This window comes from Sander lucioperca, chromosome 1 (assembly GCF_008315115.2).
Source record: "Sander lucioperca isolate FBNREF2018 chromosome 1, SLUC_FBN_1.2, whole genome shotgun sequence".
In the NCBI taxonomy this organism is placed as follows: Eukaryota; Metazoa; Chordata; class Actinopteri; order Perciformes; family Percidae; genus Sander; species Sander lucioperca.
In genome coordinates, this window is record NC_050173.1 from 25,800,292 (window position 1) to 25,815,812 (window position 15,521).

At 40.8% G+C, this 15,521-nt stretch overlaps 1 protein-coding gene across 3 annotated transcripts in view; it reads left to right on the forward strand.

The window, feature by feature from the left end:
• Nucleotides 1-15,521, forward strand: part of slit3 (slit homolog 3 (Drosophila)) — a 255,991-nt gene that overhangs the window by 235,310 nt on the left and 5,160 nt on the right. For all 3 annotated transcript variants that reach the window (XM_036001165.1, XM_036001156.1, XM_036001162.1), the window contains 5 exons: nt 296-389; nt 2,057-2,194; nt 2,904-3,144; nt 4,833-4,963; nt 15,201-15,355. In XM_036001165.1, the coding sequence (XP_035857058.1) occupies nt 296-389; nt 2,057-2,194; nt 2,904-3,144; nt 4,833-4,963; nt 15,201-15,355 (759 nt within the window). The remainder of the gene's footprint in view (nt 1-295; nt 390-2,056; nt 2,195-2,903; nt 3,145-4,832; nt 4,964-15,200; nt 15,356-15,521) is intronic.

Sequence of the window (15,521 nt, forward strand, 5' to 3'; positions counted from 1 at the left end):
AGCTGACAGCGAGAACATTTGAAAGTTAGTCTGGCCCTCTTCTCCCATCTCGTTTCTTCATCCTTGTTCCTATATTCTGTCTTTCTGTTAATGTTCTCCTTTGTTTCCCACTTTAAATTATTTTTGCACTCTTATTTTGAAAAATCAATCTTCAAATCTGGTTGGTAGCATGATGCTGTAATCTGCATAAACCACTAACCCAAATACACACATACACCTGTTGGTTTATCTTGACATGCAAACTTTTTTTTAATTCCTGAAGAAATAAATATTTACTTTCTCTCTTTGTCACCAGGTGACTTGTGCGACGAGGTGGTTGACCCTTGTCTCCATGGTTTCGACCCCTGCCAGCACGACTCAAAGTGTGTCCATGCTGGCCGGACTTACAGGTGAGTGACAGCTTCGCAGGAGGTCAGCACTTAAAAGGGTCAGAGGTCATATCACAGAAAGTGACAACAAGTGATGGGAGCAGCGAGGTCAAAATGTTAAAAGCTGACTTTTTTGTGAAACAAAGAGAATCTGAACAGTCATCGCTGCCGATTTATTAGACAAATACACAACCAGGCAAACACACACAAAAATACACATGGAAACAAAATGAACACTCTTACACAAACACATGCAATCCCTGGGCTGATGTTATCATCTTCTCCTGTAATACTGGCTGAACTTTGTGTACTTTTTGTCAACATTTCACTATTCTCTTGCCATTAGTTTTGCCCTTACTACTTAATTTTCTGTTGTCGTGTAAAACCTGTGTACCTTAAACTCTGTAGACTTTTGTGTTTTAACCTATAGATAAATTCTATAACCTTTCAGCTTAAAGGTGCACTATGTGTTCCTGCATGGTTTCAGCGTGATTACATTTTTGTCTCAAATCGTAGGCATCTGTCCTTGATCCGCTAGCTGCCTGCCCCCTGAATACACTGTGAAAAAGCCCAGTCTCAGGAGACAACACAGGGGTCGTAAACATCAAACGAACACTAGAGGCACAGGATAGGCACCAAAATACAACAAACATGTTCCAGCCAATCACCGACAAGATGGTTGGGGGAGGGGGTGGGGGTTAGTGACAGTCAGTTACTCATGACAGTTACTGAAACATGGGGGAGGGGCGAGCTTGCTCTGTTTTGTTTTGAATTTACTTGGAACGTCAACAGAAGTAACGTCATGCAGGAATGCATAGTGCACCTTTAACATAGCTTATCATAAACCATAGCAATAAACTATGTTTTGTCTTGATGGAACAGATGGAATTCTTGGGAAGTTTAGACATTTTACTTAGGTTGCATCAATATGTTTCTTGGGCCACACTTTAAAGGTGCAGTAGGTAAGACTTATAAAACTAACTTTCTGTCATATTTGCTGAAACTCACCCTATGTTCAAGTAGAACTACATGATGCAGGTAATTAAAAAAAAAATCTGGCTCCTCTGGCACCACCTACAGCCTGTAGTGTGATTTGCAAAAATTCACCACTCCCTGTTCAGATGCACCAATCATGGCCAGGGGGGATGTCTAACTGCGTGTCAATCACTGCTCATGCACATGCATTCATTCTCCATTGTAGGGGGAGGGGCTTAGGAGACCGTTTTGGGCTTTAGCAGAAAGGGGGGAGGGACTGAGGAGTTGTCAATATTCAAATTTTTTGGTTAAGTCCTGGATCTTCCCAATCCTACCTACATTACCTTTAACAGCAATCTATGCACGTGCATTCATGCACAGCAGCCCACACAAAAAGCATCTTGTAGAGAAAGAGAAAAGATTTTTTTATAAATGTGTAACTTCATATCTAATACAATAAGATGTTTTATATTTACATGTTCAAAATTGAACTTATCTAAAAGAAACTTGGTCAGACTTTCAACAGTGAGTTGAAAGTTTGGTGTTCTGCTCCAAATTTCTGTTGCAGGAAACATGTTTCTAAAACACTGGCTGTAGATAAGAACTGAAACTGAAAATGTCACCTCTTTGTACAGTAAATCCTCTGTAATGATGAGGCAAAGCCTGTTGCCCATACACACAGTAATCCCATTCATATTTCCCTCTCACTCTAGGTGCGAGTGTTTACCGGGCTATGTGGGGCAACACTGTGAGCAGGACTATAATGACTGCCTGGAGAATAAGTGTCAACACGGAGCAGAGTGTGTGGACGCTGTCAACGGCTATACCTGCGTCTGTAAAGAGGGTTTCAGGTGAGAGTCGTGGAAACACAATCATGAACACGGAAAATGGCTTGAACAGACACAAACACACTGCAAGGCCAGACTGGGAGGAGATACAGATGGCACTCCATAATCAGACACTTGACTGTCAGAACCCACTGTGTGCGTGTGTGTGTGTGCACGTGTGTGTGTGTGTGTGTGTGTGTGTGTGTGTGTGTGTGTGTGTGTGTGTGTGTGTGTGTGCGTGCGTGTGTGCGTGCGCGTGTGTAGATGCAGCTCCATGTGGTTAATTATAGCAGACTGTTGGCATGAGAGAAACTAATTCATCACAAGGGACAGAGAGAAAAAGAGAGAGAGAGAGAGAGAGCGAGAGAGAGAGAGAGAGAGAGAGGAAGAGAGAGAGGAAGTTATAGGTATGCAGGAAACAAATAGATAAAGGAGACAGACAGCAGCGGAAAGATGGATTCTGTAAAGGCAAAAAGAGGAAATTTAAAGAAAGGTTCAGAGTTTCAAAGATGCAAGAAGATACAGCGGAAAAGAAGTAGATATACAGAATCTGTTTGCTGTGTCATGCTGATAAACATATCCCATTTCCTTACAGGAATATTACCTTTCCAGCTTCACCAATGCAATCTCCAAATGTAGTACTAAACAGGTTGCAGATGATACAGACACAGCAAATCCCCTCATTAAAGCTCTATGAATAAGTTATCTTCTGTTTAATCTATTCCTCCCTCAGCGGGCTGTTCTGTGAGAACCCTCCACCAATGATCTTGCTGCAGACCAGCCCCTGCGACCAATCGGACTGCCAGAACGGCGCCCAGTGCCTGGTGGTTGCTGGGGAGCCTGTCTGCCGCTGCATGCCCGGTTTCTACGGCAACAAATGTGACAAGATGGCCACTGTTCACTTCCTGGGTCGGGACGGGTACGTGGAGCTGCCAAGCGCAAAGCTTCGTCCCACGGCACATATTTCATTACAGGTATTGTCGACCTTTGACCTCCGCTAACAAAGTTTTGGTATTGTAGAAATCCGCAGTCATGCAGCTAAACCCTATCTTGTAAAGTATGTCAACATTTGAAAATACAAAAGCCATATTCTGCTGCACTACATGGAAAACATGTATGGGGTTGCACGTCTTGTGCCGACGAAGCAAAGCAAACATCTGCAACACCATTTTTTTCCGTGGCACACTGAACACTCATTTTTGGAAATGAGAGTGTAAATGAGCGAAAGAGAAACAAGAAAGGGAGGGCCCTCTAATTGATATTTACCACCTGTTTGGATTTGTGTGTGTGTGTGTGTGTGTGTGTGTGTGTGTGTGTGTGTGTGTGTGTGTGTGTGTGTGTGTGTGTGTGTGTGTGTGTGTGTGTGTGTGCGCACGTGTGTGTGTGTGCGTTTGCGTGTGCGTGTGTGTGCTTCTGCGTGCCAGGAGCTTTCAATGTCAGTGCCAAGGCGGCTAAAACATTACCAGGAGACCCTGACTCAGAGGCAAGAGAGAGAAAATAAAAAGAATGAAAGGGCCGTAGCACTTCATAAATCTTCTCTTTCTCTTTAACACTTTTTGTCTTTTCTTTACATCTGCATACAAATTCTCTCTTTACCCACATTTCTATATCTTGCTCTCTTCTTTCAACCCCCTCCCTCTCCCTTTTGTTCTCTACTTTTCTTTTCCCTCCTTTTCTTTTGTTGCTCTGCTTCAATCTCTTCTTTTCTCCAGCAGCTTGTTAGCAGGTGTTGACTTGGCTATGCTCCATTGAAGCCCGAGTGTTAAGTGCTTGGCCCCTTGGCCCCATTTCCACTCGCTAGTTAGTTAGCGCTTAGCGGCGCATGCGAGCAAGTGTGACATGTCAAGTGTGTCTGTGTGGGTGTGAGGTGCGAGTGACCTCGTTTAGAGAAGCGTGTGGCGAAATTACATTTTCTTCTCATTTCCATGCATTTCTTTAGCGGTTTGATGGTTGGACATACCACCTTGAATTAAGAGTCTATTCATTTCTCTTTGATTTTGAGCTACATCAACACTTGCAATCTTAACGAAAACTAAAAACTAGCTCAGTTACATGTAGGTGCTTCTTTTACAGATTTTACAGATTTTATAATACTTAAAAGCCAACAGTAAGGAAGTGGAACACAGTAGTACCCAAAACATTTTACTACATTTTCTAGCTTTTACAAAGAAGCTGAAAATGTTAAATTGTTAAAAAAATAAAATCACCAGTGAAAAATAACAAGTAGTCAAATTCAATCAGTTTATGTGGTGCATAACAAACCAGCAATGCAAGAAGGACGATGATGAAGCGGGACAGGTCGCAGCAGCAGTACAGCAGCTGAGAATAATAACAGACATATATCACTTTGCTTAAAATCAACATTTAAAGGGGCTACACTCGACATACAGAACATTGGTATTGCTGCAAAAAAGTTGATGGCTGCAATGCTGCGTTTGCCCAGCTGCAGGTGAGGTTTGCTTTAGTTAACAAATTGGGGATTTGTTTAGGGTTTCATAATAAAAAGTGTGTATCTGCATGTGAAACCATAATTGTCACTAAATTAGACAATTAAAATAAGTGTTCACCAACTTTGTCTATTGCCAGTCCTTATTGTGCTGCTGTGTTGCCTTGATTAATAAATTGTGTCTTCATTTCTTATCCGACCTCTTCGTCTCTCCAGGTGGCTTCAGATAAAGACAACGGTATTTTGTTGTATAAGGAGGACCACGACCCCCTGGCACTGGAGCTGTACCAGGGACACATACGACTCATCTATGACATCGCCAACTACCCACCCACCACTGTATATAGGTGGGCTACACACACACACATACACACACACACACACACACACACACACACACACACAGACACACTCAAAAAGTCAAACAAAGTCAAACTCAAGAAAAGTACTCTCTCGCTTTCTTACCGTCTACATTGAAGTATAATTTGCCATATTCATAAACTTAGTATATTATGCTGAAGACCAAGTCTGCACATGGTTTAAGTACTAAAAGTTAAAAAAAACACACATTCACTCTTGTTTTACTCTCAAGTATACATACATGTACAATTGTACATTCATTTTAAGTGGTTTATTTCTCTTTTTTAATTAAATGAAAGTTATATTATGCACTGGATTCAGATCAGGGTTCAAGGTAGACTATGCACACTTAAAAAAAACTCAAAAACTCAAAAACAACATAAACACACAGAAAAGTATGCAGAAAAAACTAAAGAATTAAACTAGAACTAAAGAAGTACTGTCAGGTTCAACATGGGTTAAATATTACAAAAAGCAAACACAACAAAGCATTCATTCACTCACATATATTATAAATCACTTATTTGTATCAATAGAATGAAGCTCCTGTACTATATAACATTTACAAGATCCAAGTCTTACAAAGGTACAAAGGTAGTGTGCAAGGGTACTTAAAAATACATGAAGTACACACATACCAATAAGTAAAGGTTTCAAGGATCTGAGGTTTTTATTTATAGTACTTTAAGGACTTTACAGTAGGTGCTGATCTGGCCATGCACACACAAATCCACCAGCATATTCCGTCTCACACACACGGTAGCAGATCCATGTATGAGCACTTCCCTCTATAAACAAGCATGAACTTAGAAAAATTCCTTTACAATCCTGACTAGACAGTCATGTCCCTGAGTGAAAGCCACTAGGTAAAACTTCAAAAAGTGGAAACAAAAGCCCTCATTCAGTGGGTTAGTCTGTGTAGCCCCTCAGATATTATACGATAAACTACATTCACAGTTTCCTAGGAATGGATATGCCATGGTAAGCTATGGAAACAGCAATGGTAATCCAGGAAAAGAACATGATGAAGTAATCATACAGAAGGTTAGCACAGATTCATTCACATAATCATTAAAGACACTGCCAAAACCTTTCCTTGCATCCAATCTTCAGTTGTCAAATATTAAGGGCATTGTATCTTTTTAAAATAAGAAAGAACGTAGAGTTTTTTTATGAGTTTTCAGAGGCATATATATAACATGCCATGTTTAATGAATTATTAGCCTTTTAATGCAGCGACAAACTATGTAAGGTATTATTATAGATATGAGCCTGAGGGGACATGGACTTCTCTCAGCCAATTGAAGACTACTGTATATGATAATTCAAGACAACACCACAATGCAGTCACAGGGTTTTTGTCATAGCATAAAATGTAATTATCTTTATCATAATTTATGTTCTGACACAACTCACAAACCACTATGAACAATACTTGTTCCTGCTGAAATTTGGCTATAATAAAATAATACATAAATTAAAAACACATTCACAGCATATCATATTGTACAGTATGCCTCACTCTTTCCTTGCCATTTTAGAGGAGCATGCAAAACTGACTGAAGGGTGGATTGAGAGATGTCGAAAGGCGAAGGGAAGGTGTATAACAAAGAGGAAGGAAAGACAAAGGAAATAATAAAAAGAGAGACAGAAAAGGATTGCCCAACTTTACGTTGAAGTATACAGTGTGTGTGTGTGTGTGTGTGTGTGTGTGTGTGTGTGTGTGTGTGTGTGTGTGTGTGTGTGTGAGAGAGAGAGAGAGAGAGAGAGAGAGAGAGAGAGAGAGAGAGAGAGAGAGAGAGAGAGAGAGAGAGAGGGTCCATCCTTGTCTGGTGCTGATTGGCTCATATTGATTCTGTCTGCTTCTCTGTCTATACTGTCTGTGGCAGGAGGGAAGAGGTTGAGCGATGTGAGAGGGATATATGATACAAGATTCAATCCCATGTATTGTTTTCAAAGGATATTCAGTGCAAACCATATAAAACCCTTGATGATATGTAACACATTCTACATCAGCAGCAATATTTCATTACCACATCGCTGAATAAATACCAATAACCAAAAGGACTACTGGCAGGATAATAAGCCACCAGCCTTTAGACTGTATTTGGTGGAATGTGGAAGGAAGGTAAATGTAGTGGAATAAAGCATCTTATACTGCATCTACATTACTGTAATAATGAATGTCAAAAAAGAGTTTTATTGCACAAGGCAGGGAGTGGGCACTGCTCTGCCAGTCCAAACAGAGCTGATATTTCCAGAGTTTTTTCTTGCAGCGGCCAGCAGATAATGGAAGGTGTTAAAAAGGCGGATGGAAAAATAGCTTCAAACATTTAGTCCAGCATGGAAAGGAACAAAAAAAAACGTAAACTTGAAAAAGACCCAACAATACCACTGGTGTGAGACAGAGGCTACCAATCATCTTGACCAAGGTCTCATTTTTTATGGCAATTATATCAAAGTATACAGTATTATATAAATATTGAAAATGCTTGTTGACCACTTTTCAATGATCGCACCAGGCAGGGTAAAAATGCCAACTGCAAATGAAGGAATGGAGGAGAGAGAGAAAGAGAGAGACAGATGCTAGTGTAATTGGATGAATTAAAGGAGAGAGAGAATGTGGAGAGAGGAAGGAGGAGAAATGAGGGAGAGAGTTTATTGTTTTCTCATTTACTCACCATTCTTCTCTCTTTGTATTTCAATCAGTGATTTTCTTAGCATGTGACGTCTGGCTTTGTGGTTTTGGCTCTGCTCTGTTCTATTGTCTCTGTGGATAGAGACAAGGTCACAGGAGGAGGACAAGGAGGTACTGGTAGGCTTACTGCTTATGATGATAATATGCAGCTGGTTCATAACAAATTTGACTTAAGGATTAGGGCGTTACGTCATATTATAAATCCTGCAAGTAGCTGTGGGAGAAGAAAGTTGAAGCCACAATTTACTACGTCAAGGGCAAGACCGTTTCTGCATCAGGCATTTCAATCCTAGTTCATTTAAACCCTCTCATGTATGTGTAGTTTCAGAATTTGTATCTAATAGGCATGTGCCCACAGGAAAACATGCATATATTTAAAATGATTATACTTGATGTATGACATGCAGGGGAGAAATTATCTTTGCATGCTATATTATTTAATGCAAGGTGTTGAACTGTTAATGGCCGGATATATTTCAAAACGGACACCCATGTGGTTTGGTTTATACTATGTTTGGTATCCGCACAAACATGTTCACACATTTGTCGACACATATGCTCCATGCATACACTCTGCTCTGTCATAAATTTTGGGCGGTCTCTGCGTCAACCCTGCAGTCAGTGTGTGCCATGTGGATTCGAAAAGTATAATTTGGGCTAGGACAGAACAATAGGACTCTTTTTCTCCTAGTTTCTTTGCCATTAAACACAGTGCACAGTGTCACCATTCACAGGTTTTAGAGCATTGTACTCTACATTAACAGCTATACTGCCAGTGTTGTAATGTGATGATGACGTATTTAGCAGTGTTTTAGTTTGCTTATGAAATCTGCTAGTTTTCTGTTATGCCTGTACTTTTATATGTATTTATGGAAATGCGTTTTGTTCCAGATACATTTCACAGTTTTGAATGTAATATTGATGTGTAGAGGTTATTTAGTTAAGTGTAGCATTATGTTTGTGAATGTGAACACTGTATTCTGTCTTTATTGACCTTTGATAAACTGATGCATACAAACAGCTCAATAATAATGTGATGCTGTATTGAACCCTGTAGGTAAATTTAGGCTAGAGCACAGGGTCAGCTGTAGAGCAGGAGCCCTGGCGCTGGTAAAGACCATCACTTGCTCAAGGAGACTTCGGGAGGGCGGATGTATTTTAAGAGGTCGTCTGGGTAGAAAGACGGTTTTGTTGACCATAACAGCAACTTGTCACCCTGTCTGGTTTGCTGGAATTGTTGAAGTCTGTACACTTTCCATTTCTGCGGTGATATTCTGTTTCTTCATATGAATGAAACTTGTTTGTAATCTGGGTGGGTAGATGAGTAGAAACCACTTCTCCCAAATGTGACCATAACCAGAATATGTGCTGTTCACCATACATGACACATTGTGAAAGGCAGGAAGAGGACAAGAGGAAGGGATGGTTAGAGAGGAAGAAATGAAAAAATGAAACGAGGGGGTTAATCTAATTATCTGGCACAGATGGGGAGGGGTGGAGACTGGGTTGAAAAGGTTGAGTAGAAGAGAGAAGAGGAGAGTCAGAGAGACGTATGGATGCATGGAAAGACAGATTGATCCGTTGAGAGGCAGACATAGATGGAGAGATAGCCAGAAAGACAGATGGATCGACTGATGCTGGGTGGAAGGCAAGAGCAAAACAGCAGACAACACGATAAAGAGATAACTGGGTAGAATAGGTTGCCCGCCAGAGGAGAAAACTGGAGAAGTAAAACAGATGGATAGAAGCAGTCAAACTGAAAAGACCATGAGACATGGTTGAACGGCAGGATGGATGAAAGAGGAGTGAGGGATTACAGAGGGATGGAGAGAAAGAGGGGGAAAGTAAACCACAGAGTGAGTCAGGGAATTATCCTTGTCTGGTGTTGTTAACTTGACACGGGCCACGCCTGAGAGGGAGACGGGCAGACAGACTGAGAGAAACAGAGAAAGAAAGTGTAAAAGAGAGACAGATGAAGACAGGAAGGGACAAAGAATGTACAGTAGCGCAGAAAGAAAAAGTTGAATGAGAGATAGAGAAAGTGTTAAACTGGAAGACACAAATGAGACAAGAGAGCAAAAGAGAAGGTCCACAAGAAAATTGAAAAATTTGAAAGTGAGAGAAAGAAACAGAGATCTATAGAACGACACATGTCTGAGCACAATGCTAAGCACTAAGTAAACACAGTCTCTATGTTATGTTTAGCATTAGCAATCTGGAAGGAGACGAGGCCCAGCTCCAAGCCCGGGGCTCATTTTACCACAAGCCTCTATGTATTACTTTGTATGTGCCATCTTTTGATTGCATGAGTCTGAGCATTGCAAATGGCCTATCTCATCTGCCCTAATTTGGAAATACATTGTAAACGTATTCAAACCGCATGGCCAGACAGGCACAGCAGAACGTCCTGCCACCTATCAACTGATACTGTCCAGAGTAGCGTAACTATTTAACCACCACAATCTGAGCACAACAATCACGGCAGATGGCACTGCCCGTACAGTTACTGCGGTTGTACAATTGAGGGCCAGGGACTGGTGCCAGTCCCTGGGATGTTTCTGAGTGATCCCTTGGTTGGTTATCTTGTGTAGACACCAGAGAGCCAGGAAAGGCATTATGTTCAAGCCAGTTTTTGACGATGAACTGAAATGTAGCAGTCCCAGACCATGATACACTAATGTAAAACTAATGCTGGTAAAATGGTAAATTACAGAGTCACCTCAGTTTTAACTGTAAAATTTGGCTTTGGCATGCATAATTGTTTGTGAGGCTTCGATTGTTGGATACGTACAGTGTGTCTTAGAAATCAGGTTAAGTTTACACTATAAAAGAGAGATGGAGTGGGACAAAGAGGAGGCATGGAGAAGATATGTAGACCCTGGTACATAAACATGCAGAAAAGATACAAAGAAAAATTATGCATGGGCATACACCTATAGACACACGCACATCTGCCAGGATGACATCTGGACAGGAGGTACAACCTTGCAGTGAAACAGAGAAATTGGATTAGAACAAAGAGAGTGAAGCAAAGAGAGGGAGAAGCGATGGAGGAGTGCAAAAAGAGAGGAAGGAGCGATGTAGAAGTGCGAAAAAAAGGAGAAATCTAAGCAGGGAGGACGGAAAGATCCAGGGGTGGTAAGCACATGCTCGATGGAGACAATTATGTTTACAGAAGGGAAACATAAACTAGCATCCATGTTCAACATAACGTTAGGAAGTTGGGCTGTTAGATTGCTTTTCATAACATTGTACAGGTGTTCCTTTTATTGTGTCCACCCCTAAATACGTGTATCCCATGTGTCACTGTCTACACTCTCCTTACACACCTACAAATGAACCCAGTTTCTCCTGGTGTTTGGCATCTAAAATAAATAAGCTACGATATGTATATTCTTGCATACTTAGACTGTCACAATCATACAACTTTTACATGCAGTTTCTAGTTAGAAACAGGTCTTACAAAATGACTTTATGCCCAGATTTAGATGAGTAAAGTGACTGAATGTCCGACCTGAATCTGGCTCTTTAAACCCACAGGGCTGTGGTTAAAACAAACAGACAATCCTTGAACATTATAGGCTTACAATGCTCAGAGGCAATTCAAACATTCTAATACTGAAACCTTATAGGCCTGAAACAACGAGCACTTATTCCTGGATGTCTGCATCAAAACACTACAAATTCACTATTGGAAAGTACAAATTTCATCAGAACTGGCCGGCCTGGTTTAATGAAAGCTGAAAAAAGAAAGAAAACAGTGATGGAGCTCGCTGTTCAGCAGCTGCCGTCTCAGCAATGACTAATTGAGGTTACCACGGCAATAAGGGACTGGGATACAGACAGGCTGCTGAACATCATTTTAATCATATTGGGCTGCTAAACACACACACACACACACACACGCACACACACGCGCTCATACTTATACACATAGGAGCATATACCCTCACACACATGCAAACTCACAAACATGCAAATAAATAAAAACTGACTTAGACATACAGACACACATGCACATGAAGTGTGTAAAGACTGCACATGCATTTACACACATACTGTCAGACAAACACACACTTGCATGAGCACATAATATATTAACAAAAACATGCATTCACAAATAGACAGGGTTCACGCATGCATGCACACACTCACACCACAAATGTGGTTTAGAAACATTGTAAGTAATTGATAGCAGTGCCTAATTAGATTTAACAGTGTAAGTGGATCTGTGCGGTTGTTTCTAATCCAAATATTTTTTTTCAGTTTGAGATATAGTAAACGACCTGTAAGTACTTCTGGGTTTGTATTTGATTTAGTTATATTGGGAAAAAAGACAGTTTTTGGTTTTTCGGAAGTTCTTTTATTGGTGAAGTTTATTTGTGAGTGTATGCGGTCATTCAGGGTGTATTTGATTCTGGACTGACAGGAAATTGACGTCCCTTGTGGGTTTGGTTGAAACACGATGAGAGAAAGAGAGAGAGAGGCAGTTGAAATCTGTTATGGCTGTGTGTTTTTATTGAATGTCATAATGGGTTGCTTTTTACTAAACACAGGGCCAACACAGCCGACTTGTGAGAACCTGAAATACACACTTAAGTATGCGCTCACACACACACACACACACACACACACACACACACACACACACTCCCCTGCAGGCATCTGCTCTGGAAGCACTGACCATTAGTCATCTACTGCCACCTGGTGGATCTTTAGTGTCAGAGCAGGTTCACTGTGTGTGTGTGTGTGTGTGTGTGTGTGTGTGTGTGTGTGTGTGTGTGTGTGTGTGTGTGTGTGTGTGTGTGTCTGTTCTTGTTTAACTATATTCATGGGGTCCAAAAACCGGGAATATAGTATACTTGTGGGGTCCGGACAGCTTTGTGGGGCCAAAATGCTGGACCCCATAACTTTAAAGGGCTGTTTGAGGGTTAAGACTTGGCTTTAGGATTAGGGATAGAATAGGTTATGGTTAGGGTTAAGGTTAGGCATTTAGTTATAATGGTTAGTTATAAGGTTAGGGTAAGGGGCTAGGAAATGCATTATGTCAATGACGGGTCCCCACAAAGATAGTGAAACGCACTGTGTGTGTGTGTGTGTGTGTGTGTGTGTGTGTGTGTGTGTGTGTGTGTGTGTGTGTGTGTGTGTGTGTGTCTGTTCTTGTTTAACTATATTCATGGGGTCCAAAAACCGGGAATATAGTATACTTGTGGGGTCCGGACAGCTTTGTGGGGCCAAAATGCTGGACCCCATAACTTTAAAGGGCTGTTTGAGGGTTAAGACTTGGCTTTAGGATTAGGGATAGAATAGGTTATGGTTAGGGTTAAGGTTAGGCATTTAGTTATAATGGTTAGTTATAAGGTTAGGGTAAGGGGCTAGGAAATGCATTATGTCAATGACGGGTCCCCACAAAGATAGTGAAATGCACTGTGTGTGTGTGTGTGTGTGTGTGTGTGTGTGTGTGTGCCAACTTGAGTGTGTAAAGTTCAAACCTGAGCAGAAAAAATCATTTTGAGAATGTCCTCAGCCATGTGAGCTGCTTGTTTGATTTAACTTTCCAGACACTTGAACACATTTAAAAGGGGATGAAGTGCTTCTGGAAGGAAAGTGGAGAAGATGAAATTACTGTTGTAAGGGAGGAAAACGAGGGCACAGCAGAACAAAAAGAGAAGAAGAGAGGATACCAGGAAGAAAAAAGAAAACGAGGGAGAGGAAGTGGAGAAAGAAAGGAAAGAAAAGAAAGATTGCACATGTATGGAAAAAAGAGAAAAGGCAAAGCAAAAGAAGGTAAACAAAGTAAAGATAGGAGAGGAGGGTAGTGAAAGAGAGAGCTAATCTTTCAGGCTAGCAGACCATCATTTTGTTTAGTTGCAGCAGGCCTGTTTGAGACTGTTATTAGATTACATGTCTCCTAATGGAAACCATGTATCTGTCTATGTTGGGTCTACAGTAAAGTAGGAGCTCTTATTTTAGAAACCGCCAGCTAAATGCTGAATTAGATTGATGTTCAGAAAAACGGTACGTTTTTGGTTCTTGTTTTTTTGCGATTGTTGATTGCACAAATGGCTTTATTACTCATCCATCCTAGCAGCGGATTAATCCAAATTTCAGATTTGCATCAAGTAATTCCAAAGATTTGATTCTAAACTTTTACCCAATTGATTTTTTTTTTAAATTGCAAGTCAAATATGGCATGATGTAGGAGAAAATGCAAAGAAAGTCAATAATTAATAGTAATGTCTTGATTATTTGTAATACTTATGTTCTTGTATATGTTGAAAACCCTACTTACTGCTGTATATGTAAAGCCATGTAACATGAAAAAGTCCCACCAGTACAAGACCTTAATAGGTGTGTATATATACTGTATATATTTATGTTCTGTTTCATATTCAGTTCTTCCACTTCTCTTTCCTTAATTATTTTCTTTTTTATTTAATATGCTCCATCTTTATCTTCTTCTTGTTCTACTTCTTTACAATCATAATCTTTGTCTCCATCTCTTCATTATTATCTCCTTCTCCTTCCTCTTCTTCTAATGTTACTGCATCTGCTCCGTTCCCCGTTTTTGTCCTTTTGTATGGTCAGCATTTTCTATGGAAGTCCCACTGGCTCACCTCCAGAACTCACAACCCTGCTCCATTGGCTGTTAATGTAACATCACTGTAATCTGAACACTCTATAAACAGCTGTCAATCAAAAGTTACTTAAAGCTCCTTAGCTAGTTAACCAATGAATGGCTGCAGACAAAGGGATGTATTGTCTTGATGTTTAGCTGTGGGAGTTTGAAGCAGACCACCAACAGAACGAGTGGCTTCACTTCTTCTTTTGTGTTTTTGATGTCTGCTTGTTTTCTCCGGGTTCATGGAAGGAATAACTTGGGTGAACGGAGGCACAGTCAGCTTTACCACCCCACCATCTACCTCTCTTTCCCTCTCTGTCTCTCACTCTCTTGCTCTCTCTCCCTTTTTCGACTGTGCCAAACCACTGTCTCTATAGCTGTCTGTCTCCCCTCCAGCAAAAAACCACTTAGTGGGGGAATCTCAGACACACACAGTCACACACAAACACACACACTTTCTTCCCAGGGTCAGACATGGTGCAAAAGGTCATGATCCTGGTTCATTGCAGGCTCCTCTTCAGTGGAAACATGTATCTCACCAAAACAAATATCAGCGCACTAATAAGAGAGTCTCTTTCTTTAACAACTGGATGAGTCTTGCCCCAAGGCTCCAGCCCATCTGAATATGCAAGCCTGTGTGCTGTGGACCCATTCTGGTCTGTTTTATGTCTGAGAATAACATTTCAACACAGATTTCCCTAATTTCTTTTTCATTTAGTTTGGTCGATTTGCAAACACAACAAAACAAAGAAAAAAAAATGTTTGGAGTCTTTTTTGCGTCTGGCATTTCCAATTTGCTCGATGATGTTTTTTCCTGTCTGGTGTAGAATTCAACAGTAATTTGTCATAATCGGAACCATATTGAAAGTCTCTCTTTCCTTTTTTTCCTGTGTGTTTGTTGCAGCATAGAGTCGGTGAATGACGGCCTTTTCCACACGGTTGAGCTGTTGATTCAGAACCGTTCACTGAGCCTGGTTGTGGATAACGGTGCCCCCAAGAGCCTGGGAAAGCTGGCACGCCAGCCCTCCGTTGACCACAACACCCAACTTTACATAGGAGGTACGCACACACACACTTTTGTACACAAACATCTAAACATATTTGTAGACACATGTTCTGAACATAAAGATGTTACTTTTGCCTGCCTTTTTGTGGTTTTGAGAACATGTTTGCCACACACTAGTACATACAAACATGTAAATACACACACACACACACACACACA